General features: G+C 41.9%; 2 protein-coding genes across 12 annotated transcripts; one reads left to right on the forward strand and one right to left on the reverse strand.

Annotated features, from left to right (window-relative positions):
• Window positions 1-792: 792 nt before the first annotated feature.
• LOC118288338 (zinc finger CCCH domain-containing protein 7B) lies at window positions 793-14,134 on the reverse strand. Of its 6 annotated transcripts, none has more exons than XM_035614340.2 (23): window positions 13,903-14,134; window positions 13,515-13,582; window positions 13,363-13,399; window positions 11,794-11,991; window positions 10,068-10,226; window positions 8,811-8,891; window positions 8,393-8,452; window positions 8,151-8,175; window positions 7,795-7,919; window positions 6,995-7,616; window positions 6,671-6,732; window positions 6,483-6,576; window positions 6,137-6,298; window positions 5,202-5,416; window positions 5,011-5,111; window positions 4,690-4,871; window positions 4,066-4,151; window positions 3,608-3,768; window positions 3,174-3,279; window positions 2,922-3,030; window positions 2,468-2,604; window positions 2,185-2,354; window positions 793-1,503 (listed from the first exon to the last, which is right to left on the reverse strand). In XM_035614340.2, the coding sequence occupies exons 2-23, from the start codon at window positions 13,571-13,573 to the stop codon at window positions 1,323-1,325; spliced, it is 3,132 nt and encodes a 1,043-aa protein (XP_035470233.1). In that variant the 5' UTR covers window positions 13,574-13,582; window positions 13,903-14,134; the 3' UTR covers window positions 793-1,322. The 6 variants fall into 6 exon arrangements, with proteins under 6 accessions (XP_035470233.1, XP_035470232.1, XP_035470230.1 ...); XM_035614339.2 differs by having other exon boundaries at window positions 8,121-8,175; XM_035614337.2 differs by having other exon boundaries at window positions 7,795-7,967; window positions 8,121-8,175; window positions 13,515-13,699.
• A 1,123-nt stretch (window positions 14,135-15,257) lies between these two features.
• Window positions 15,258-23,766, forward strand: rangap1a (RAN GTPase activating protein 1a). Of its 6 annotated transcripts, none has more exons than XM_035616068.2 (16): window positions 15,258-15,412; window positions 16,202-16,321; window positions 16,474-16,601; window positions 17,039-17,098; window positions 17,282-17,461; window positions 17,605-17,739; window positions 18,083-18,241; window positions 18,453-18,566; window positions 18,822-18,921; window positions 19,823-19,907; window positions 20,477-20,624; window positions 20,925-21,041; window positions 21,691-21,796; window positions 21,911-21,999; window positions 22,170-22,334; window positions 22,965-23,766. In XM_035616068.2, the coding sequence occupies exons 2-15, from the start codon at window positions 16,210-16,212 to the stop codon at window positions 22,293-22,295; spliced, it is 1,659 nt and encodes a 552-aa protein (XP_035471961.1). In that variant the 5' UTR covers window positions 15,258-15,412; window positions 16,202-16,209; the 3' UTR covers window positions 22,296-22,334; window positions 22,965-23,766. The 6 variants fall into 6 exon arrangements, with proteins under 6 accessions (XP_035471961.1, XP_035471960.1, XP_035471954.1 ...); XM_035616067.2 differs by having other exon boundaries at window positions 22,984-23,766; XM_035616061.2 differs by having other exon boundaries at window positions 22,170-22,291; window positions 22,984-23,766.
• The last annotated feature ends 238 nt before the right edge of the window (window positions 23,767-24,004 follow it).

Genomic DNA, 24,004 nt, shown 5'->3' on the forward strand with positions numbered 1-24,004 from the left:
CGGCGTGACGGAGTAGTGCACTGACAACACGGGGGCACAAAGCCGCGGAGGAGACGTCAGTAATGGCTCTAAATATGAATAAGTACTGCATTCAAAGTACGTAAAAAAAGTCAAAGCAGTGTTACTTAATACTTTTAGTAATTACTTTTTCAAAATCCCGGCTGACATCACAATTTTAATCGTTTTAGAATAGTTTATCTTGTTTTTATTATTTTCACGTATATTTCTGCCATAATGTCTAATATTGTGTGATCTGCGACCTGCGTTAAAGGTCACTGGCCCATTTTACTGTTACATTGTTGTATGTTTTATTTATTATTAGATTCGTACTTTTTCAAGCTTAAAGTTTTAAGGAACAAGAAAAGACTTAACTAACACTTAGTGTATTATTTCTTAGTTACATTCAACCACCGTTGAATAGCTGCTGCTGAGGGCACAATCTACAGTTGAATTCAAAACTCATTACCTTTTTATTAGTATTAGTATTTATATTACCATTCTCATCATTAGGTATTAAATAAAATAATAATATAAATAAATATGATTACTATTATTGTTAAAGGTATTTTTTTCTTTCTTCTTTCTACATCTATCTCTTTTTTTTTCTTCCCCATACATCCAATCATTTCCTTAGATAAAACCCCACTCAGACCAATATTAATGGCTGGCAATACAATTTCACAGCAGTCATGTTATCTGAATGGAATTTTCATTCTTGTAAGCTATTCATGTCCTGAATATTCTTCTTTAACCACCAAAACCAAGTTTTGTATGTCTTTGCATGAGCACAAATTGGAACTGAACAGTAAAAACTTTATTTGCGTTGAAGGTAGAGACAAATCGTTTGGAGTACTGTAAGGCAAAGTAAGGGCTTTGAACAGCTTCTTAATGAACTGTGGAATGAAAGCACAATAAAAAAAAATTAAAAACCTCGTTAAAGAGAAGGGAAAGGACAAAGCACCCTAAACAAAGATGTGTGTGAATGTAACATGGATCAGAGCAGACAAAAAGCTGAATGTATGGTTAAATATAAACCATCTATGAACGTTCTGTGATAAACAATGTGTTGGTGTCTGCTGTGTTTTTTAGTGGCACCAACACGTTTTTTTTACTGATGTTTTAGCTGAGCAAACGTGTATGAAGAAATGGAAAAAATATTAAGCAAATTAAAGTAAATGGTAGATGGCATTTTGCGAAAGCAAATCTCTTGCTAGTTTGATCACGTCACCTCCTCATTTTGGTTTTGATTTGAAAACCCCTAATACACTGATATGCTAGTTTGGCAGTTACAAACACTCTAAACACTAAAAAATAACTTCCTCTCAGTCGTGGAGTAGAAAGTTGTACATCCCAAAGTCAAAATCATCGGGCATGATGAGCATATCTTCCCTTGCTCTGGCCAGCTTCTGTCGTAGGAAATCCCGTCTCTCGGTCCACTCCTGCAGCTCCTCCGGACTGTGGGCGTAGTCACAGCTCACGCCGTCAGGACAGCCGTCCTCCAATCTGGCAGTCATTAACAGGACGACAAATGTTTAATCAGTTCTGACATTTTTCATTTTGGTCACCAACAACTCATGAGATAAAATGTCGGGTTGTTTAGCTGTTGGATGACCAAATAACATTTGGTTGTTTTTGTGAATAAACAGATATACTCTGGCCCTGTTTTACAACAGTTCCACTAGCAGCTGTGAAAAGTGCATTGGCCCAAGGTGAAGCAGCAAGCGACAGCGAAGCCAACCATTCAGAGTAGTAAGAAATTCTGGCAAAGGTTGTTGAGAATATACATACATATATATATTTTTTTTGTTAAAGAGTAATTTAACACCAGTAATATGTCACTGTTTTGCTGGTTTAGAGTTTCAATTCTGTTTCTCGGACCACACCAAGCACAGAGTGGGATCCAATAGTCTGAGACCTTTGGACCCCGCTGCATGTCCCAGTGGACTGTCACGCCCTGGAGTGCACTTTCACATCACTGCAGCAGGGTGACAAGTTAAACCACTGAAGGTTCAGCAGAAAAGAATACTCATTGTTAAGGGGTTCCAAGCTGCCCTTTAAGTTCTGTGGTCGAGGTGTTCCCACCTCGTCCAGGTATTTCAGGCCAACAACACTCTGATGCAGGATCCCTAACCAGCTGAACTCGGCTGAAGGAAGAAAAAAAACTGGTCCAGGAAAAGGTCTTACTTGGGGCAGAGTTCGAAGTTTGGTCCAGGAAAACGGTAGCTCCACGTCAGAGCTTCGTCTTCTTTTTCACAACCAAACAGTCGGTCCTTGTGCTTCTCAGAGGAGATGTGGTGCTGCCACTGCCGCTCACTGTTACTGTGTCTACCGCACAGCCGGCAGTGGAAGCCACTCTAGAATACAGAGAAGGATTCTTGTCATCTTCTTTTTCTTACAGATACATAGTCGGGAAGTTTTGCTGTTTTTTTAACTTTGATTTTTATTAAACTGAAAAAAGTAAACCCACCATTGCTTCAGCATAGTCAGTTGGCATGACAATATATTTCTCTTCTGCGACAGGCTGGGTGAGCGTGGCTCCATCTGCTTGGCGGTTTTGGCCGGCTAACGTCAGCCACATGTCGTATATCTGCTGAATGTTCCACACTACAGGAACAGATGAAGAAAATCTCTCAAAGTCAGACTGTAAACATCTATATTTAATTGCAGTGTCAGACTTTTTTTGATTTATTACAAACATATTAAATGCATTACATGAGTTAAACTTTGTTTGATCTCCACTGTAGATCCAGTGCAAGTATCTCAATGTGGTGTCACAATGTTCACATGAATGGGTACCACCAAACAAAATAGGGCCAGGCAGGCCAAATCAACTAAACTACAAGGCTGTAATAAAGCTAGATTTTCCATATAGGTTTATTATTTTATATAAACTGTACAGTGGAGAGATTTTAGAAACTCACAGTCATTATTCTTCATATACATCCACATCTCCCTCTCCTCCTGGCTGTGCGCAAAGGTGCAGTTCCCAGAGTAGTTACATTTCCTTTTCTCCAACATCTGGGTACATATCTGCAAAGAGAAATCTTCATGCAGTCAAAACAAAAATCACACCACAAAAGACAAGAAAGGCAATGTGGAAATGTCTGTGATGAATTGGGTCAAAAGTACCTGTGGTCATTAAAAGTGCATGAGAACAGAGGGATCACACCTACCTCATAATGCACAGGGAAGTTCTTGGCATATGGCAGTGGTCGGACCTGAACCCATTTACCTCTCTCTAAGGACCTGACCAGCAGTACCCGTCTGTCTTTAGTCCACCTGAAGAAGTTGTCACAAAGACAAGGACAGAACAAGTGTAGTTTAACTTGTTAGTGTTATTTATGATTTTGGCAGGTTTATCTGACCGCACCACTAATTTGTGATATTTCTGACTTTCTGCGATAAACTCATTTTTAAGCCATTTTGCTTTTGAGCAGGCTTTAAATTTCTTGCCCACATTTGAAGTATTGGGGTTTAACTGGTTGTCTGATTGTATGACATACTGTATGTGTGTTTTATAGATAATTTTTAAGGCGTTAACATTTTATATTCAATTTATTTTCTAGACTTGTATAGGAACTATGACAGATCTATTATTTTCACTCACACATGTCTGGCCTTTGCATTGCAGTACTTGAGTGCTTTGTCAGGTTCACTGATGAGACCATCCCGACAGCACTGAGCACAGGCAAACTTCATCCTCAAGTTCAGATCTTTTCCAGCTCCTCCTCCTTTTGGTTTGCTGGCTCCACCTCCAGAAGACAACTGCTTAAATCAAATGACAACAAAAACAAAGTGAAAAAGTGAACGGAAAAATAATCTCAATTGAAATAAAAGAATTTAAGGCGACGATCAAGGCGCAGAATTGTATGAAATTCTAATTACAAATGGTGAACATTTCAGTCAGTGAAGACATGAGCAAAGGCAGCCGTGGGGAGGTGTCCCTGCTTCAACATGCAGGTCTTTACATTTAGAACAATAAGAGCACACAGAAAAGACGCTGGACAAAATTGTGGAGAAACAGTGTGAATTTTCTATGAAAATTATAAAAAGATGGTTTCTTACTCTATTCCATTTCTGTTTACTTGAGTTTTGCTCCTGTTTGCCATAATATTGTGTGGCTACTTTCACAATCTCATCAGGGCTGATACCTGTAAACAACAGAAACACACAAACAGACATAAAGTTGCCTTTCATTCATTTTGAGAGAAACACTATAAGCTGCTGCTTATTTCTTCTGGATTTTACCATCTAATGGAAAAAATGAAAGGAAACACCTACATTGCCTGTAAAGATGTTTTTTTTTTAAGTGAATTTAATAACAATGTTCAACGGAATATTAGCAGTATTGACTGATTCCTTGAAAGCAGCAGATTGACAAACTAACACCGTACAACATTGAAATGGCGTTCACGTTTGCAATACTCACACATGCAGCAGATAGAGATCAACATTATCATACATCCAGTCATATTTCAGTCTAAAACATTCAGTCTAAATGTTACTCAAACATTCCCAATATCTGGCTAACTACACACACTGTGTACTGTGGGTTTCTCAACATCACAGTGAAACAGATGTCAGGGTCTATATTGATTTTGTTTTTAACTTAACCCCCTAAGTTAACGAATGAAGGGTCCAACGCTCTTGATTCCACTATTTCCACTGCATGTGTCTGACAGACTGCACCTGTGTTTTGCTGCACCCTCCAGGTTTTGAGCTCGATGATGGAGTGGGCATAGTGGCAGTTGTCCTCTCTCAGGCAGCCGTACCGGATGGCTTGGTGGCACAAATCCAATTGGCACAGGACACTCAGCGGGCGGACCTTTCTGTAGTTCACATTGTGGGTCCTCACCACAAATGCCAAGCACCTGACAGGTCGCAGAGGGAGAAATCAAGAGCGTGTTTCACACTGATTAAGCAGTGAGAGTCAAGGAGGTAGCACATGAGCCAGTAAATGAGCGAGGGTGAGAGGATTCGCAGGGACAGGTATGTTGCAAACACGCTCACTTATTAGCATCAAAGGTGTGCCGAACGTCCAGGTTGGAGCAGATCATGTGATTGTCTCTGCAGCGCACACTGATGATTCTAGGTTTATTGTCATAGCACTCCTAAAGAGACAGAAAGACAAGAGTGAAAAGAGGATTAACAAAAGCTGATTCGTAAAATGATTAGTCTATAAAGTTTTTAAATGCACTTACCTGACAGAGGAACATGAACGTGCCCTTGTGTTCCTGTAGAAGGTGCACGATGCTGTTTACAGGGTCCAGTTTGACAGCTCCCGTCTCAAACAGCAGGCTCCTGTCCAACGCCCCCTTCCTCTCCACTGTCCAAACGTCGATCTCCAGCTGGTTGTAGGCAAATGTACAGTCATCTCTGTACTTACACACGCCCAAATCCCCAGACTTCTGCAGCTCTGGACATGTAAGAAAATACACACCTCACTCACATAAACATAATTACATTAACCGCTCATTTTTATGACAAGCTCCCTCTTAACAGCTGGGTGAATCGGAGTAGTTGATAAGTGACTGTTATCAGCCTGTCAACAAATAATTGATGTTCATTTGCCTCTTGAGATCAGACCGACCGCCGGTAAAGGGTATGAAATACAACAGATGTGTGACCTTCACTTCAAGTGCTGCATCCTGACACGAACTGAACACTTAACATTCCAAAGGTCTGTCAAAGGAAGCATGTCAAACACCAGAAAACATCCAAATGTATTTCCATCCCTGGCTGTCTGTTCAGTTATATCAGAACATGGTTAATTTAGACAAAAAGACATATTTTTAAAATCTTAAACATTTTAAGATTTCTTTTAATGCTTTCATTCTACATGAACATGTGAACACATGGGATGAAAAGAAATCGGGAATGGGACAGCAGTAGTGTTTTTTTTATCTGTGCAGATATGTGCAATTGCCTCCAGATTCTGAAACAATGCAACTTCATCACTGAAAACTAATGTTTGTTTCTGGTTTGGGGTGTACTGCAATTACATTTCATTTCATTCATTAAGCCGACGCTTTTGTCCAGAGCGACTTACAACAAGTGCATTCAACGCACAATTAACAATGAACACAAACAGAAGAGATACTGATGTCAATCATCGGTTTGATGTCGAGATCCTTACCCCTGCAAAGTACAAAGGGTCCTTTGAAGGACGTGCAAGGAGGAATCGGCCGCACTCTGGTCCACATGGTGGGATAAGCCGTCTTTCGTCTACACAGCAGAATGTCTCGCTTACAGCTGTGAACCAGGTCTGGCTTGTGAACAAACGTATATATCCCTTGACCTGAGAGCAAATGTTGAACAAACATATTTTTAGAAAGACTGGAGATATTTAATAGGAACAAATGTAGGAGTTGATGTTTCTGCTATTGAAAACGCACATTGGTGAATTTCGACATATTAATAATTTCTATATCGTAAAGACATAGCAGGATCACTGTGATTTTGTGACTGCGCCAATACTGTACCTTCCTGAGGGAAACAGGCAGAGCAGGCCTGCAGGAACTCATGGGTGGAGGACAGGGGGTTAGAACTTGCAAACGGCGCTTTATATTTTCTCTCCTGTATTGCCACGGTAAAAAGAAGATTTCAGTTAATTCTTAAAAAAAGATTAAAAAAAAGAAGCTGGGAACACCGGCCTGATAATCAGTCTTACTCTGAAGTTGTTCTTTGGAGATCGGATTGCTGGAGCTACAGCAGGGTGACAGCCTGCGATACCTGAGGAGCAGTTAGAAAAAAACTGTTACAAATGATGTAAATCTGTAATAGATACACACTGTGATAAATGGGCTAAAACATGCACAAACACCAGGATGATATGTGAGAAAAGAAATTCTTTTCCACAGATCTACACAAGGCAAAAACTGCTGTGCCCGCGTGATCTAGATAATTTTCAGCATCTATTTGATGTCATGACATCGAGAACAACAGGCCTCTGTTTTGCCAATGATATAATAAGTCACCAACTAATCATTATTACCAGTTGAGCTGAAGTCAGAGAGCGAGTCCAGGCCTGTTCCCCTAATGACTGCTGGCAAAGCCGCCCCAACACCTTCCACTGAGGAAAACGAGTCCAGGACATCGAGGGAGTCAAGCTGGTCCACAGCTTTACCACCGAATGTAGGGACATTACCACTCGGAGCAACTGGACCAGAGACAGTCTCCATGGGATCTAGTCCCTCTAACAAATCATCAAGGGACTCCATGTCCAATTTTGTTTTGGATTCATTGACTTCCTCAGTGGCTGCAACACTGGCAGGTGTTGTATCCAAGAGGTCATCGAGGGAATCAAGGCCATTCAGGGTTTTCAGCACTGCAGAGGTCACTCTTAAACTTGGCGCAGCTGCACTTCCTTCAACTCCCGAGCAGTTGTCTAAGGCACCCAGACCCTGCGAGGTTAGGAGGTTGTCCAGGGTATCCAGTGCTGCGGTCGTAGTGCTGTGCCCACCACCTGAAAAGGAATCCAGGGAGTTGAGTTGGCTGACGGCGGAGTTGAAGAAGGCCGGGGGTAGCTGGGGTGTTGGTGCGGGCAGGACCGAAGGAACTGTTTGTGTGCGGGTGGATGTCCTGCTGGGAACCGAGAATTCTTTCTGGATGTGGGTCTGGAGAACATGGAGAAAGAAACTTTAGTGAAGATGGACAACAACAAAAAAATCGACTGAATGATTCGATTAGGTTTTGACTGGCCAATGCAGCACTTCTCCTACATGATGCAATGACCTTAAAACAAACAAACATCTGTGCACACAAGTCCAAACACAGCACAAACAGATATTTTACCTCTGTTGACTCCTGTTCAGTGGAAAAGCAGTCGAGCAGGCTATCTAAGTCATCTCCTATCAGCTCCGAGTCCTCCAAAGTGTCCACCCTGTCGGGCGCTAAGGGGACGGCAGGTTGGCAGCAGCCTGGCGACATGGAGGGAACAGTGGACTGAGGCATGCTGGGAAAACTGACTGGAGAGAAGCAGGAAATAATTGATTTAGATGTTAACTGTTATTTATTTTGAACACATTTTCTAAAACTTTATAGTTAAAAACAACAATGCAATACATGTTGTAATGTTAATGTAATGCACTTCAAATAATGTCAATGTCAAGTGTTCACACCTGGTGCAATGCCACTCAGAGGATTTATACCGTTTCCTAAATCAGAGCCAGACACCTGGAGGTGAGAAGGAAAATATATATATACATGAATATGAGAATATCTGAGATGATGAGTATTTGCTCTATAATATTTCTGCAAAACAGGAAAACATGCCTAATGGTTCTCCATTAAGAAATTAAACTGTTTGTTGTCTGTTAATATATGTTGATTGAAGATTTGCAGGAAACATGTTTTTTCAATATTTTGATGTTTCGTGGAGTGTGGAACTTGCCTTGTTGGCTGCCGCGGTCATGTTTCCATTAGCAATGCCTCTTGTTATAAGCATGTCGCCCTGGGAAAGACAAGGAAACAAGCAGCATATGACACAAAGCAAAGTCAGCGTCAACTCCTTCAGTTTACATTACAGTAATTTCTTGAATATCTCTGGATGCTACTAGACCATTTCACTGCAGTTAATTTACTGGACTTTAGCTTCAACATTAGAAAACAACTTGTTTTTAAAGGTATTTAATTCGCAAGGTCAAAATGTTATCAAAACTTACCAATTATTATAATACAATGAATATTCTAATCGATGGTCTATATGTTGTGTGATAAAGTTACCTACACTGTGATAATAAAAAAAAGATCTCTAAGATTAACATTAGTCAGTGGGATTCTCCAGAGAACAAATTCTAAACTTCACTAACCTTTGCGCTGACATAGGGTTTTCGATTTTTAAGTCCCAGGTGGACGGCCAGCTCCTGTGCCAGCTCATTCACATCTTTATCCTGTCAAGAGTAAAACAGAAAAAAGATACAGATTCATTTCAGCGCACAAGCTACAAGTCTGTGACATGTGCTTTGAGCCTATCGCCCCACATTCGGTTGTTCCACGTTCACAAGCCAGGTTTGGGCCTGTTAGCATGCTGACATTTGGTAATTAGTACAGGCGAGGATGACGGCAACATTGTTCATTTTGCGAGTATTTAGATGTAACTGTAAGAAAAGGGAACATATTTGAACTGCTGGTGGCGCTAAATAAATTTCCAAAGTTAAGAAAAAAGTAAATTTGGGATTAATCCTACAAGGTTTCATGGCAAACAATCTGATAGATGTTGAGACATTTCCGTCTGGACCGAAGGCGTGAAGCTATGGAGAGAGAATAGTGTCAGAATGTTGACAAATTTGTATCACATCATCTACAAATGGCAAATAAGATGCGTACAATTATTTGTGCGTAACTTTGGCTACTCACAAATGCACGTTCAAATCCACACTCAAGTAAGATGCAATTGGTGCACATGAGAAACAGTTAAAACTTCAGTAACAAACTGAATAAATATTAATATTTTACGTAAAGATTTTTACCTTCAACCTCACAGAAGTAGTGATGTTCACTTTCAAATAGCTTGGATGCTAATTAAGGGTCAAATCCAGGAATTGTTTTTCACTTTCTCTTACAATGCTTCATGACAAACAAGAGCACTCAGAGAGCACAGACTTCCGCCGAGAGTGAGCAATCCCCCCACCGGATTCCACTAAAAGACCCATCTGACCTACATATTTTTAAAATGTTAAGTATTTGTGAGGACATGACACAAAAGTTTGATGAAGAATAGTTACATCCTTGATCCGGATTCATTCCATGTGAACATCACATGTGAACATAACTTTTTGAGCAAAAAAACAAAACCAATCATATGGGCTCCTTGGCAGGTACAATAAATCATTTCGATTGTTCCCTGTTTCTAATACATAACATGTGGAACTGTTCGGCCCTGGCAGAGGCATGTGCTCTACAGAGTGCCATTTGAGTTAAACTGATATTTCCAAGGTCGTGAATGAACTTTTCAGGACGAGTGAAAACTTTCCCTCATTAACAACCGGCTCATTGAAAACAACAGATTTGCTTTTTTAGGTTTCTCTCAGATCAATTCACATCGACTTTCCCAATGTTCTCTTTACCAGACGAGAGATGAGCAGACAGTCCGTGGTGCAGTTGTAGGCCTCTCTGTACTCCCCAAGCTCCTTCAAACAAAGTGCCTTCCTGTACAGGGCCCTCTCACTTTCCTTACACAATGCAAGAGCTCTGTCGCAGTCCTTCACGCCTCGATCATATTCCCCCTGTGGAGGAAAACGACATGTGTGGATGTGAAAAGAGTTCAAATGAGAAGGGTGTGAATGAAGACAGACTTATGTATACACTTTGATTTCTACAATCAAATCATTGTTCTCAGTTTAGACAGAAAAGTAGAGGAGTGTTTCCTTGGTATGCATGTTTAGGCTCAGTGGCCTTGTGCTGCAGGAAAAACACATCCACATGATTTAGGACAGGTCACATTCTTTTTGCGGGGTGGTAAATCAGATCGGCATTGTTTTTAGAAGCAGCATCATAGGGTGAGGAGTGGTGAGGACAGAAGAGCCCCCTTGGTTTAAAAGAGACATTACTCAGTTAAATGAGTTTAGAGTCCAGATTCAGTATATTATTTGATTTACAGATCACCCTGAATTTTTGTTTTTTACATTACTTGTCGTTCAGTACATTAAAGACTACTGATAAAATGTTCTGGCTTTCCCAGATCTGGTGCACTGAAATAGATACTTGCTTTTAGGGATATCAGATGAATAAACCTTAGATAAGGCCAGACGTTTGATTTCTTTTAACAAAAGTATAATTTTTACTGGAAAAGACATTTACAATAACATCTATACTGGTATTTTGTGTTGGGATTATTTATTTTTTTAAACACAAAAATAACTGCCCCAGTGGGATTATCACCATCTTGATTGGCCAGTCTAAAAATTAAAAGATATGGATTTTAATATTGCTAAAATCTTAAAATAGTTTCTGTTTTCAAAAACAAAGTGTGCATTATTTTCAAATCAATAATTTAGTGTACAGACTTCTCAAATCCAAACACTTTTATATTATTAGTAACGATATGTCCGGCCCATTTTCTCCAAAACATAAGTTCATTGTCTGTCTCAGGGATAGCTTTGCAGACACTGATAGAGTCAAGCTGGCCCAGTCCCCAATAGCGGTTGCCACAAGCAACAAAGGTCATAAAGGTATGATAAACTGAAATGTAGCCTCTGTATCGAGGGAGTAAACAGTCGTATCACAGTGGCACTTCCTCTCCATAACAGGCCGTCTACCCTTGGAATGAAGTACATGTTACTTTAGCTGAATGAGATTTACTATATATACAAAATATTTGGTGCCCAATCGAATCTTTACACATGTCCATGAATGGATAGGTGCTGTGATCCCGTGGAGAATATATATTTGTGCATGTAATAAGTTTTGTATGGCTTCTGTAAAAGTTTAAAACTGCCATTTTATATATATATTTGCCTAAAATTAGCCTAATGAGTTATGGATTATCAAAAAAGTTGTTGATTCTTTTTCTGTTTATCACCTAATCAATAAATGTACTAATAGTGTCAACAGCTATGCTAGTGGCACATTGCACAAAATACTAATGCTTTCTAATTTCTAACATGCTTATAATGATGAAGCGAGCACTTTGTAAGCATAGCACCTGTCTTTAGTAGTCTTACTCACAGCAGCATACATGAGGACATTTCCTAAACTGCTGTCTACACCCTGACAAGTATCTGTCTGAGCTTCACCGGTGCTCAACTGCAGAATGACGCACCGTCTCAGACACACCCAGGACCAGGACCTCACCATTCTGTGGTAGGCGGTGGCCCGGTTGACATACAGGCTCTCCAGCAAAGCTTCGGGGATCTGGATGTCCTCTCCTTCAGCGTAGCATGAGACGTTAAGGCCTTCACTGAAGTCCGTCGCGGCCTGCTCCAACTCTCCGTCTCTGAACAAAGCTTTGCCCTCATCAAGCAGGTTGCAGACTAACTGGGTCAGGTATTTCTGGGAGGAGGAAAATAAAGAAGGGAAACGTTTTTTGAATGATTCAACATTCTGGCCATGGCGACAGTACTCATGTGCATCGATAGTGAGCACAATGGCTCGAAGAATAACATTCTGCCATGAATATGAGGTGGTTATTTAAGTTCTTTGGGTTTTAACCAGATTCAAGATCAGCAACAACGAAACCGAGGTGGAAATCATGACAGGATTTAGACGACAGTACGTTGAAATGTGGAAATTTCACACACTTGCACTGTTCATTTCAACTTTATTGCCAGTCTCTGATTTTTTTTAGGGTCCGTTTCAGTACAGAACTCGTTTAACATGCATGTACTCTTTTCGGATTAATATTGGTCTGCATGCTTAGAAATTATTAATAATTTTGTCATTTCAAATTAAATACTTTTTCTATTTTAGGTAGCCTCTGTACAGGGACTACAGATTTTATTTTTTAAAGATAGCCCCTGTGTGAACTCAAATCGACAAACTAAAAAAATGTTGGTTAAAAGTATATTTTTTAATGATTATTGCATAAATAATTTATCCTGTTCATACTGGCCCTGAAGTGCTCTTAATGCCCATGTAAGGAATAATATGAAGCTTCAACCGTCTCTACGGTACAGCCATGCTTTGAGCTAATGCTAACATCCCATCCTAGTACAAGCAAGGTAATAGGCACTAAACACAAAGAACAGCTAGACTGATGGAGGGAAATGGTTTTGTGGGGATTTGGCTCAAATTTGACATGACGATGGTGCAAGTGGATTACAACTAATATTGAGTGGGAAAAATGTACCAAACATCTCATATATGTTGAGACAACTTTGAAAAAAGACTGCAGGTGACACAAGAGGAGATGTCCAAGTTCATTAGGACAAATCATCCGGAGTCCACGTCTGTCTTCCTCATCAACTGTCTCTGAAGTATGTGCGTGTGGTATTTGGACTGGTTTATTGCGATGGCACAGAGGGGACTTTGTACTAAAAAATACTGTGATTTTGGAAGGGGAAGAGATCCACTTGATCTGAAGGCTGTAGGCCTAACTATTAGTTGGCTGAGCTGCTTAACGAAGGGATCCTTCGGGGTCCGTGTGGACGGGAGGAATGACTCCGGCAACCAATGAGGTACAGTCAGTCTTCGAAAACCATCCGAAGGGTCTCCTAGTGACAGTATTTGAATCAACGCTGCCTCCAAGAAGGAGTAGGACAAAAGTTGAAAAGGTCCTTATGAATTAAGTGTTCTGACTTTGATAAAACAGTGGAGCCAAGAATGAATGGAGAGAGATAAAAAGAGGAAAAGAAAATGCGTGAGACAAAGAGTGCCAACAAAGGAGGCAGACATGATATTGTGATTTGTAATAACAGCCGGTACCTGGTAGCCCTCTGGATCTGGATAAGCCAGGGACGACCTGAAACGAAAGACTTGCTTAGAAAAAGTACTGACACATCATAGATGTCAGGGATAGGCGTCAGTTGGTTTCACTTTCGGACAGGACCCCGTTCTGGTCAAATGAAACCACTCACTGTATAAATGCCAGAGCTTTGCTGATCTCCTGCTTGCGTTGCTCTCGTGCAGGGTCCATGCTTGCCCACTGGGGAGGAAGACCAAGAAAGCACAGGGAAACTAGTCACCAAGACTGGCTGATGACACGATGACATGGTGACATGGTGACAGCGGCTATGAAATGCAGCCTTAGCACGCCCACTCCCTGCAGAAGTAAACAAGTGACATCCAGCACTTTGTCACATCCTACACGACACACTGACAGAGCCTGAAGATCACGGTCGTCCAAAGATTACAACCCCCCCCCCATCACCTAGCAGACAAGCTACTGACCCCGCATGCCCCCCCCCCCCCCCCCCGCCACCACCGTTATCGCCGTGAGACTGGGCTGATTTCAAGCACACCTACCTGATGAAGTGAGGAAGTTCATTGAACCGAAGCGGGAAAAAAATGTTACAAACGCATCATGCCAGATGAAAACGGCGGGGAGAGACGAGGGCAGCGACAACTTTTAGTTGCCGAGAGGCCCTTGCTGGCGGTGGTGAACCAGCGAGGAGGAGGAAGGGGTAGCAGCGGAGTCTTGAGTTTAGTTTCGATTCCCAGTAGCTCCCGTCCTACCATGAGGCAACCGCAAGTCTCTACACTGGCCCTTTAACGGCGCGCGGAGCTTTCCAGCCCCGACAGAGGTCTAGCAGGCACCACTTCCTTCTTCCTGCAGGCAAACCATCTGAATTCATACACAAATTCAACCTTTATTCGACACGAATGTTTATGACAACTTAAAACTTGCAACCCACAGCAACAACAAATATACCCCCCCCCCCCCCCCCCCCCCAAAAAAATAGCAATAAATAACACCTTGGCAATTTGGCAAATTAAATCAAATAAAACATGCTTACATTCAGTGGATCAATAAATTGTGGCATGCCTCAGGATTAAGACCCATTTACCAAATCAGGAGAAAGGCCAAAAGACATAGACATAAAATATCATTATGAATTAATATTATTGTGTATGCGCTAGCATCCATAAAGAGGTAACTAATTTATTTATGAGACAATCTTGAGGGATCTTTTCTTTATTTACATGAACGGATGTGATTTTGGTGGGATAAAATGACGTTCATTTCCTGTTATTACTGTTAATTTTGATAATTATGGCTCACCTTAAAAATGGTGACAGAACATTAATATAGGAAAGATGTTCAACAGTTCCAGCCCCCCCCCCCCCTTTACTTTTATCTTACATAACACTAATTCAACAAAGTTTTTTAGGATGTAGTCATAAATCCCAATATTCAAATCGTGCAAAAAACAACAACAAAAAAAACAAAGAAACTACCTGCAAAAGACCCTTTTGTGCCTGCACGATGTGACTGATTTCAACCCCCTGGGTGACTGCAGGACTGAGGCACACAACACTCAGTTGTTGTGTAGTCCACATGAAAGTTGCGTTGTCTAATGCCAGTTGACTCAATATCCATATTTTATATAGATATATATTGCTTGCAAGCAAGAGCCAATATCAGTATTACACAGATACGACCTGAGGAGAGGTAGCCTCACCTCAGTTGTGGGCTTGTACTTTAATACAACACACAACTGCATCAAAATATAATCTGACCTTGGCCTGATTTGGTTAACTGTATTCGTTTAAGGCCCATTGTAGGTTTCAAACCCCCTTTCAGACTAAATTCCTACATAGCGAATTTGTTTGTTTCGTTTCCGGGCATGTTAAATGACGTACACTGGAGGAGCACGTGAACGCATCGTTGTAGTCTAAACGGAACTACAAGTCCCTTGTCTCCCGGCTCCGCGGCCGTCAAGTCGGGGTCGTGTGTGCCGGATTGGGTTTTGAACGTCGGGGGCGAGCGGGAGCGTGTGGCTGGTCTGGATTCAATCGGCGCGGCAGTGTTGTGGTAACGTTGACATTCGTTCCTGTTGGGGGAGGACTTTGAGTGACAGTGTCTGTAATAAAGACTTTAAACGGCGGAGCGGCGAGCTCGAGCTAACTGCGTTGTCGGCACAGAAGAGGTTTGTCGGTGGCCGAGCGGAGAGGCCGAGCACGCTCTTGTCTCATGTTGCCCGTGCTAGCTAGCGGACGAACATGTCCCATTCACCGCCTTCTATTCACAACCAGAGCAAGGCCGTTCTTCCGCGTCTAGTAGCCGCGTCGTGTGTTACAGAACCTGCGGTCGTTAGCAAGGACCGCTCCACCGGCGCCTCAGCCATTGAGGTGCCGGTGGGTGTAGTTACAGTAGGAGCGCTCGGCTAATGCTAACAGTCGCCTGCTGACGAGGGAAACCCCTCCTCATAAAACAACCCTCAGCCCCGACCACTGCAGATGTCGACGTCAGTGTGTCTGAAAACCATCGGGCTGTTTGAGTCTGCGGCCGCTGTCGCAAGCAGAGCAGCTGTAGTTCAGAGTAACGTTTCACAGAGGAGCTCCAGGATCGCGTCGTGACTGCAGGTGAAACGCCCGACGGCGCGTTTACTGTTCAGCGTGTGATCGCGAGACACGTGCAGTGTCGTACGACTGTTGTGGGCCCTGGTTTTTGACTTTTCTCTCAGTTCCTCTCTGCTAACCGAATGTTGTTGGAGTTTTGAGGACTTCGGTGGTCAGTGTTATGGTTCATAATTGGGTCATAAAGCTCCAAAGATCCTTTACAAAGTGTGAACAAATGGTAAACAATATGCTTGTCCCTCAGGTGTCCCGATGGCGACCGACATTGTTGCCCAGTTGGCCGACTCTCTGGCCAAGACCGGCGTGGAGGACGGAGAGCTGAGCTACAAAGGCCAGGGGAGAAAGCTGGATGATGCCCAGTCTGGTGAGTGCCGGGCTGTCACTGAGCCCGTGAGGCTGTTGGTTATAATGATTTTTCTCCCATTTGTGTCCCAACTGTTTATTTAAATTACAGTCACTCTCCCGTCTCTTTTGTCTCACACAATCCACTTCTGCCCCCGTGTCCCTCCTCTGCAGTGGAGGAGATCGTGAAGGAGATCCAGGACTTTGAGGGTTTACAGGCCCTGAGGCTGGAGGGAAACACAGTAGGAGTGGAGGCAGCAAAGGCCATCGCCAAGGCCCTCGAGACGAAGAGCGAGTTCAAGGTTTGAAAGTGTTAAATCTTGACCTTTTTAGCTCATTCTCATTTTAAATCTGGCAGTCAAGTTTGTCACCTTTTTGACACTGTCTGTACCTATACATTATTTGGTATTCTACTTGATAAATAAGTATATAGACACTGTGAACACTGTACTATAAATATGGAGACTGTGAAATTGCCCGTCATGATATTCTTAAATCCAAAGTGATGTTGATGAATTCACATAAAGCAACAAATGCAAAGGAATGTTCAGCATTTTTGCTTGAATGATGACTAATATTATTAACAGACTTTTCTCTTCATCAACTAAACCATTTTTTGTTTCAGATGTAATGTACAGTAGATTGAACATGATTAGTGTTGTAGCTTGGTGGTTTTTGTGTGTGATGTAATATATTCAAGATTGTCCAACACTGTACTTTTTTTATCTCTCTCCTTCAGCGCTGTTATTGGAGTGACATGTTCACAGGTCGTCTGCGCTCTGAGATCCCACCTTCCCTGGTAACGCACCTGTTCCACTACATTACTGTCCAACAAGGTCATAACCTGTTGAGATGTTGCACGCTTTCCATCTCCTGAATTATTACACATCTGTAACTTGTACCACAGTCAAAGCTGAAGTCGTCATGATACGCTACCCAGCGCATCTTGTCCATCATTTTGTCTCCTCTCGTTGTGCTGTAGAATTCCCTTGGTGACGCTCTGATGCTGGCAGGTGCCAGGCTGACGGTTTTAGATCTCAGTGACAACGCCTTTGGGCCGGATGGGGTGAAGGGCATCGAAAATTTGCTCAAAAGCACAGCCTGCTACACACTGCAGGAGCTACGGCTAAATAACTGTGGCATGGGCATCGGAGGGGGGAAGGTAAGACACATGGGAATCTTCTGTCAGCGTTGGTTGTAAAACAAAATTTATTTCAGGAATGGAGAAACAAAGTGCAAAATGCTTTGTAGATACTGTTAGAAGTTATTGAATATCAACTGATGCTTGGATACTATGCTTTTCAGATCTTGGCTGCTTCATTGATCCAGTGTCATAAAAAGTCCAGTGCAGATGGAGCCCCACTGAGCCTGAAGGTGTTTGTTGCCGGGAGGAACCGGCTAGAGAACGATGGAGCTACTGCCCTTGCTCAAGCTTTCCAGGTTCAGATTTAACTCACTCCTCGACCTTCAAACGCTCTGCTTATTTACTTGACAGAGTGATCTGGGAAAAATGTGGTGAAAATGTTATTCCATCAGCTGTTGAGCACCCAGTTTTTCTACTTTCGATTTGACTACATCTCTCCTTCCTGGCGCACTATGCATAATTGATTTAAAATACGGATCACAGATCTGTTAGTATCCAAACTGCTCATATCGGGAGTTGTTTGACTGCTTCAGTTGTTCAGTAACATTAACGCCTTTTTTTGTTGATTGCTGCGATTCTCTTTTTAAAATTGCCATGTGGCTGTCGAGGTAATCTTACGACAGTAACTTCTGTTCCCAGTTGATGGGCAGCCTGGAGGAGGTTCACATGCCCCAGAATGGCATCAATCACCCTGGCGTGACAGCCCTGGCCACAGCCGTGCAGCACAACCCACAACTCCGCATCCTCAACCTCAACGACAACACCTTTACTGAGAGGGGGGCTATCGCCATGGCTCAGGTACAGAGGCAGCTGAGATCACTATCATGGTTTGATTTAAATTCTGGCAAAATGGAGAATTCCGTGAGCTGAGATTTTGGCCTTCTTTTGAAATAATTATCCACCTATTTGTCCATTTCCATCACCTTTTATTTTTTTTATAATAATTCTCTTTTCAGGGTATGACATTTGTGAAGCTGTAGCAGATAATGTCTTTTTTGTCTCTTCACAGGGCCTAAAACACCTACGCAGCATCCAGGTGATAAACTTTGGGGACTGCTTGGTGCGGCCAGAGGGAGCCATAGCTATTGCAGAATCTGTATCGGAGGGAATCCCCATCCTCAAGGTGAGTGATCCATTCACAACTGGCCCTGATCAGAGCCTGAGCTCTCATTGCCTCCCGGAATAATCACGTGTTGGCAAAGAGTCACTGTCGGCTTGAATGTTGAAACACTGCACATCATGTGTGGACAACGATCAACTCAACAGGTTTACACACACCTATAGGGTTCAATCATTTCTGTCCCAAATTTACTGTGAAAGATCTTTATGTCCTTTTCCCTTTTTAAAATGTTTTTGTTTGTTTTAATTCTTTTAACAGGAACTCAATCTGTCATTTTGCGAGATCACAGAGGAAGCTGCTCTGGCTGTGGCACATGCAGTAAAGGACAAGGTCCAGCTGGAAAAACTGGACCTGAACGGTACAAAGCTGCAAGGATCATGTTGCTCTTCACACATTTGCCTGTTTATGAGAGTTTAGTCGAGTTTACTCTGAACTCTGCCCTGTCCAGGTTCTTGCAAACTATAAAAGTAGCCTAAATCAGCAGCCACCGCTGACAGTGTCACTGTGCTAAATCCACCCTAATGCATTACTAATAAACAACATTACAATGTGGTAAACGTAATCAATTTTTTTTATAAACAGTCCAACAGAATGGCTAGTTTCTGACAAGTCGTGTAAAATCAAGGCTCCAACAATGTGCCCTCCTTCCTTCGCCATCGTTTTTATAAGTTAAAAAATAATTTGGTGGTCCACTACCTGACCATGGCGAGGGTGAGAAGTGTCCATTTTTTTCAACTCCGCTTTCAGAACGTTTGGAGTTGCTGCACCATCTCTGTTCTTGTATTAAAATGCATGTTGCCACACTTATCCACGTGAACGCACTTATGTGCTCCAAATGGAAATATACAAATATGTAGAAGCAGTTTCATTACGTTCCATTCTGGAGTGTCGAGTCAAGTGCAACACCTGGTAAAATGTGATATGTGTACGATTTTAAGCTTATTATCAAACCGATTTGAATTCTTTCTTTCATAGTGCTCCAACCCTAGTTAATAAGAGGATTTTGAGTTTTTTATTTTATTTTTCAGTGTCAAAATATTGAGGATTCACTTTTAATTGAGATGTAAATAGCTGTTATACTTTTTTCTAAAGTACAAGAATGTGCATTAAAGTCTTTCTATCAGTGGTTTAAGAAGAGTAATAGTATGTCTTTTCATCTCTTCTGCTTTATGTTTAATTTGCACGAATGTAGAGAGTTACCTTTTGTTTAACTTGACTCCTCTGACGACACCATATAAAATGATGTCTTTGATTTTCAGGTAACTGTCTCGGAAATGACGGCTGCAAAGCTCTGAAAGACGCCATGGAAGAAATGAACATGGTTGAGCTCTTGGGATCCCTCAGGTAATCATGTTGTGCTTTTTTTTTAAGCTCCTGTGGTGTAGTTGATGAATTCCCATCCGTCCTTTCTCTGTACCACTCTGTTCCTATTGTGGAGGCCTGGTGCCTGTCCCAGCTCGCTCTGGGTGAGAAGCAGGACAGGATGCCAGTCTAGGACAGTTAACACACATAGACATTACGCTCCATTTCTAGTCTTCTAGTTTTCTCAAGTGTTGGTGTTTGGATGGTGAGAGGAAACCATAGAGCTCCACATAAAACCAGCTGAAGATAATCAAGCAAAAGCAGAGAGAATACATTTTTACCTAAAGGCTTGTGAGACAAGAAGATATTTGCTATTTGTCTGGGACATTGGAATTTCTTAAATAAAAAGGTCTTCACATCTTCACCGTCACAAGACTTATTTCAAATTTCTTTTCTCCACCACAACCGTCCCAGTTTGTCTTGCATTTCTGTGTAAATGTCTGCAGCATCATATCTGCACCAGACACCATCATAATATTTGACATATCTACCATGCGTCCCATCCCAGAGTCGAACCTCACTAATGAGCTGAGATTTTGAATTTGCCTCAGTGACGACGATGGCGACCTAGACGACGACGATGACGACGAGGATGAAGATGAAGACGAGGAGAGGGATGACGATGACGAGGAAGTGAATGAGGAGGAAGTGGAGGAAGAGGAGGAGGAGGAGGAAGAAGAGGAAAGCCTTGGCAACAATGTCAGTTAAATGTGTGATTATATTTAGACCAAAATAGGCAGATTTATGTATTAATGCAAAAGTTAAGAAAAAAAAAATACTTTCACATTCAGGTGTAATGCAGCTGCAATAAGTAGCTGTTGAGCATAACTAATTAATGTTGGGTTATGAACATATGTTGCAATGTTATGTTAAACAACAGCCTCACACAGAATGGAATCGGTGACACAAAGTCCAACACAAAGACGACTGTAGCTGTCGACTTTTTCATGTCAGTCTTGTGTCGTAGTTTCGTTGACTTTCTATTCCTTCCCCTGTCAGTTGTCCACCCCTGTGTCGGCGCCCCGGCCTCCAGACGTTTCTTCCTTCCTCAGCTTTCCGTCCCCCGACAAACTGCTCAAACTGGGGGCCAGGAGAGCGTTGCTGATCGAGCAGCAGGTAAACGGAGGGTCGATTTCACAAAGCCGTCCACAGTGGCTTCACTTTTCACCCACAGAACTGTACCTAGTTGTTCATGAGAGAAACTAAAGGCTAAGAGAAAGATCCTGGGTTACGGTTGAGTACATGTCAGCTTGGATGTTTGTATCTCGGTAATCAATCAAAATGTATTTATATAGCGCATTACAGCAACAACTAGGTATCCAAAGTGCTTTACAACAAGAAATAACATAAAATAGAAAAAATCAACCATAAAATCAGACAAACGTAAATAGTGTCACAGTGCACAGAATTAAAAGCCAATCCAAATAAAAACGTTTTAAGGTGGGATTTAAAAAGTTCTAAGTCAGAGATTGAATGCAAGTCGGGAGGTAATTTGTTCCAGGGTAATAAGTGAGTAAAAAATGCGCTGTAGTCTGTGAATCACTCAACAGAGGGGTGAACATTTTTCACTTTACCCCTTCCACACTTTGTACTCCTTATTTCAAACTTCATGATGTGTCTGAAGCCGTATTTCTTATTTGATAAATTTGTATGTACTCCCATTATTCTGGCTCTTTTTGGAGTAATATTTTCATCGTTCAATGCACTTATTGTAAGTCACTTTGCATGTAATGTGATATACAATTGTGGCCCTCTCTTTGTGTAGGTGGATGTAACAGATGCTGCAAAAACGGCTGAAGCCTTCCTCAAGATTGCTTCTGTGTACAAGGATGAGAATAACGACGTCAAGGATGCAGTGTTGGACAGTATTGGTGAGGTTTCACCAACTGTAAAGAAACATACATTTGTGTCTTTCCACGTCTTGTAGTCACTTTGTTTTGAGGAATTTTGATCTATATTTATGTTCTCAACCCATTTCATTACAGATGCCCTACTGAAGAAAGCCTTCTCCACTCCTTCCTTCCAAGGCTACAGCTTTGTGTCATCTTTGTTGGTGCTGCTCGGACTTCTCAAGGTACTGTCTGCTTAATCTGCACCTGCACATCTCACTCTTATCTTTTTTTCTGGGGCATTTTCCATTCCTTTCTAACACTACTCTCTTTCCCGACCCCTCCCATCTGTGCTTCACTTCCTGTCCTCCTTTCCCACCGCCCCTCCTCGGGTCGCGTCCTCCTGGCTGCTCAGAGTGAGGACAAAGTGAAGCCGGTGCTCGTGGTTCCCGGTCACCTCCACACCTTGGAGCACGTCGTCAGACAGGACTACTTCCCCAAAGAGAACGTGGCTGTGCTCGAAGCCTTCCTGTCCCGGTAAGGGCGAGACAGAATGAGCCAATCAGCAGGCAGCTTGCAGGTACAAAATACCCGGATTCGCCTTCCCATCGAATGAAGCACAAACGTGAATCTTTTCGCGCTCAGTGCGTCAGAGGTGGACACACTATGGTGATTACTTGTTTTTTCGCGGTGGAATAGATTTGTTAACATCTTGTTATTTCTATATATTCTTCTAATTCAACTCTTCAGTTTAAAATGACCAATGGTGAAGTTTCTGTCCCTATTACAAAATTAAGGCAAGAGCCCGTCTTGTATTTCAGATTTTATAAAAAAAAAAAAAATTAAAAAAAGAATGCTGTCACCACTATACTGGATTTAAAAAGTTTCTCCCTTGACTGTGTCACAATAAAACCCCCACAAACATTTTGGCAATTGAATGATTTTAATGTGAAGCTGCGGAAGAAGGAATTGTTAAGGTTTCACACAACTATACAAGTTGTACAAAATATGGTGTTCCCTTCTTTTTTGTGAAGAAAACAAAGTTTACTGCAGTAGATATTCAACTTTGGATTAATCAACATTTGGTGCAGGATGGTGCTTGTTCTCCCTGGTCATTGTAACAGCAGAACATGTGCTTATACATTGCGCCCGGCAGTGATTTTTATTTTTCATTTTAATTTGTGTATGTGTGGTCATAACCTATTAACAGTGTGTTTTGTCCTTCACAGAAACAACAAGACCCTTGAGTCATGTGGCAATGCAAGAAACGGCCTCCAATCAACACTGCAGAGAGTCCGATTTTAGAGCTGAGGACTGTGGACACACACACACACACACACACACACACACACACACACACACACACTGAACTTTGACTGATGGACCCAAATCTCAAGCAAATGACGCAGAGCAGCACTCGAGAAGAAGACTCCACTCCCCGGTGTCACAACTGTCCTTCAGCAACACCCTTGTTTCTACGCTCTGGACTGGACTCGAATGCTTTGCGACTGGATGTAGACTATATAAACGATACTAGTGGCATTGAAGTACTGAAGTACACCCATAACCTCAGGACAGCACTTGGTCTTCATGCTTTTTTATTCTCCTGAATAAGACAAGACCCCCAATTGCCACATAACCCTTAGATCTGTGTGTTGTGTCCTGATCAGTGACACATGACTGACTAAAGCACAGATTCAATTTGCGGGCAAACGAGAAAAGGATTGATCTGGACCGGAAGCATCAGCCACTGTACATTTTCCCTTTCATATGGACCTTTACAGTTCTGTTTTTTTACAATATCAAATGTTTATGAAATTCAATAGAAGGGTTCAAACAACATTATTATTAATTGTGTATTTAGGGTGGTTAATATCCAAATAAGACTGTAAAGTTCAATAAAACAGTCAGAAGGGATGTAATCGGTTTCAATGTATTTTCTGCCCTCTTAATGAGTCACAAGTTGATGGGTTTTAGGATTTGTTTAAAAAATAAAGCTGATTTTAGTGTTGGATGTCTTTCACAGTCTTTGAATATTATTAATTGCATACATTTTAAACTTTTTTTGTCAAATAAACATCGACCTTGTTCGGGAGTCGAAGAAGTAAATTGCCCCATCGTACAAACCGAGAATAGTCCCTTAATCTCTTATATTAACAGTTACCAATGCAGTACGGTGGCCAGCCCCCCAGGGGGTTTCTGCCTCTAACTGGACAGAAAATGTAAAGCCAAGGTGTTAATTTGCAGTGA

The sequence above is a fragment of the Scophthalmus maximus genome, chromosome 17 (genome assembly GCF_022379125.1).
Source record: "Scophthalmus maximus strain ysfricsl-2021 chromosome 17, ASM2237912v1, whole genome shotgun sequence".
In the NCBI taxonomy this organism is placed as follows: domain Eukaryota; kingdom Metazoa; phylum Chordata; class Actinopteri; order Pleuronectiformes; family Scophthalmidae; genus Scophthalmus; species Scophthalmus maximus.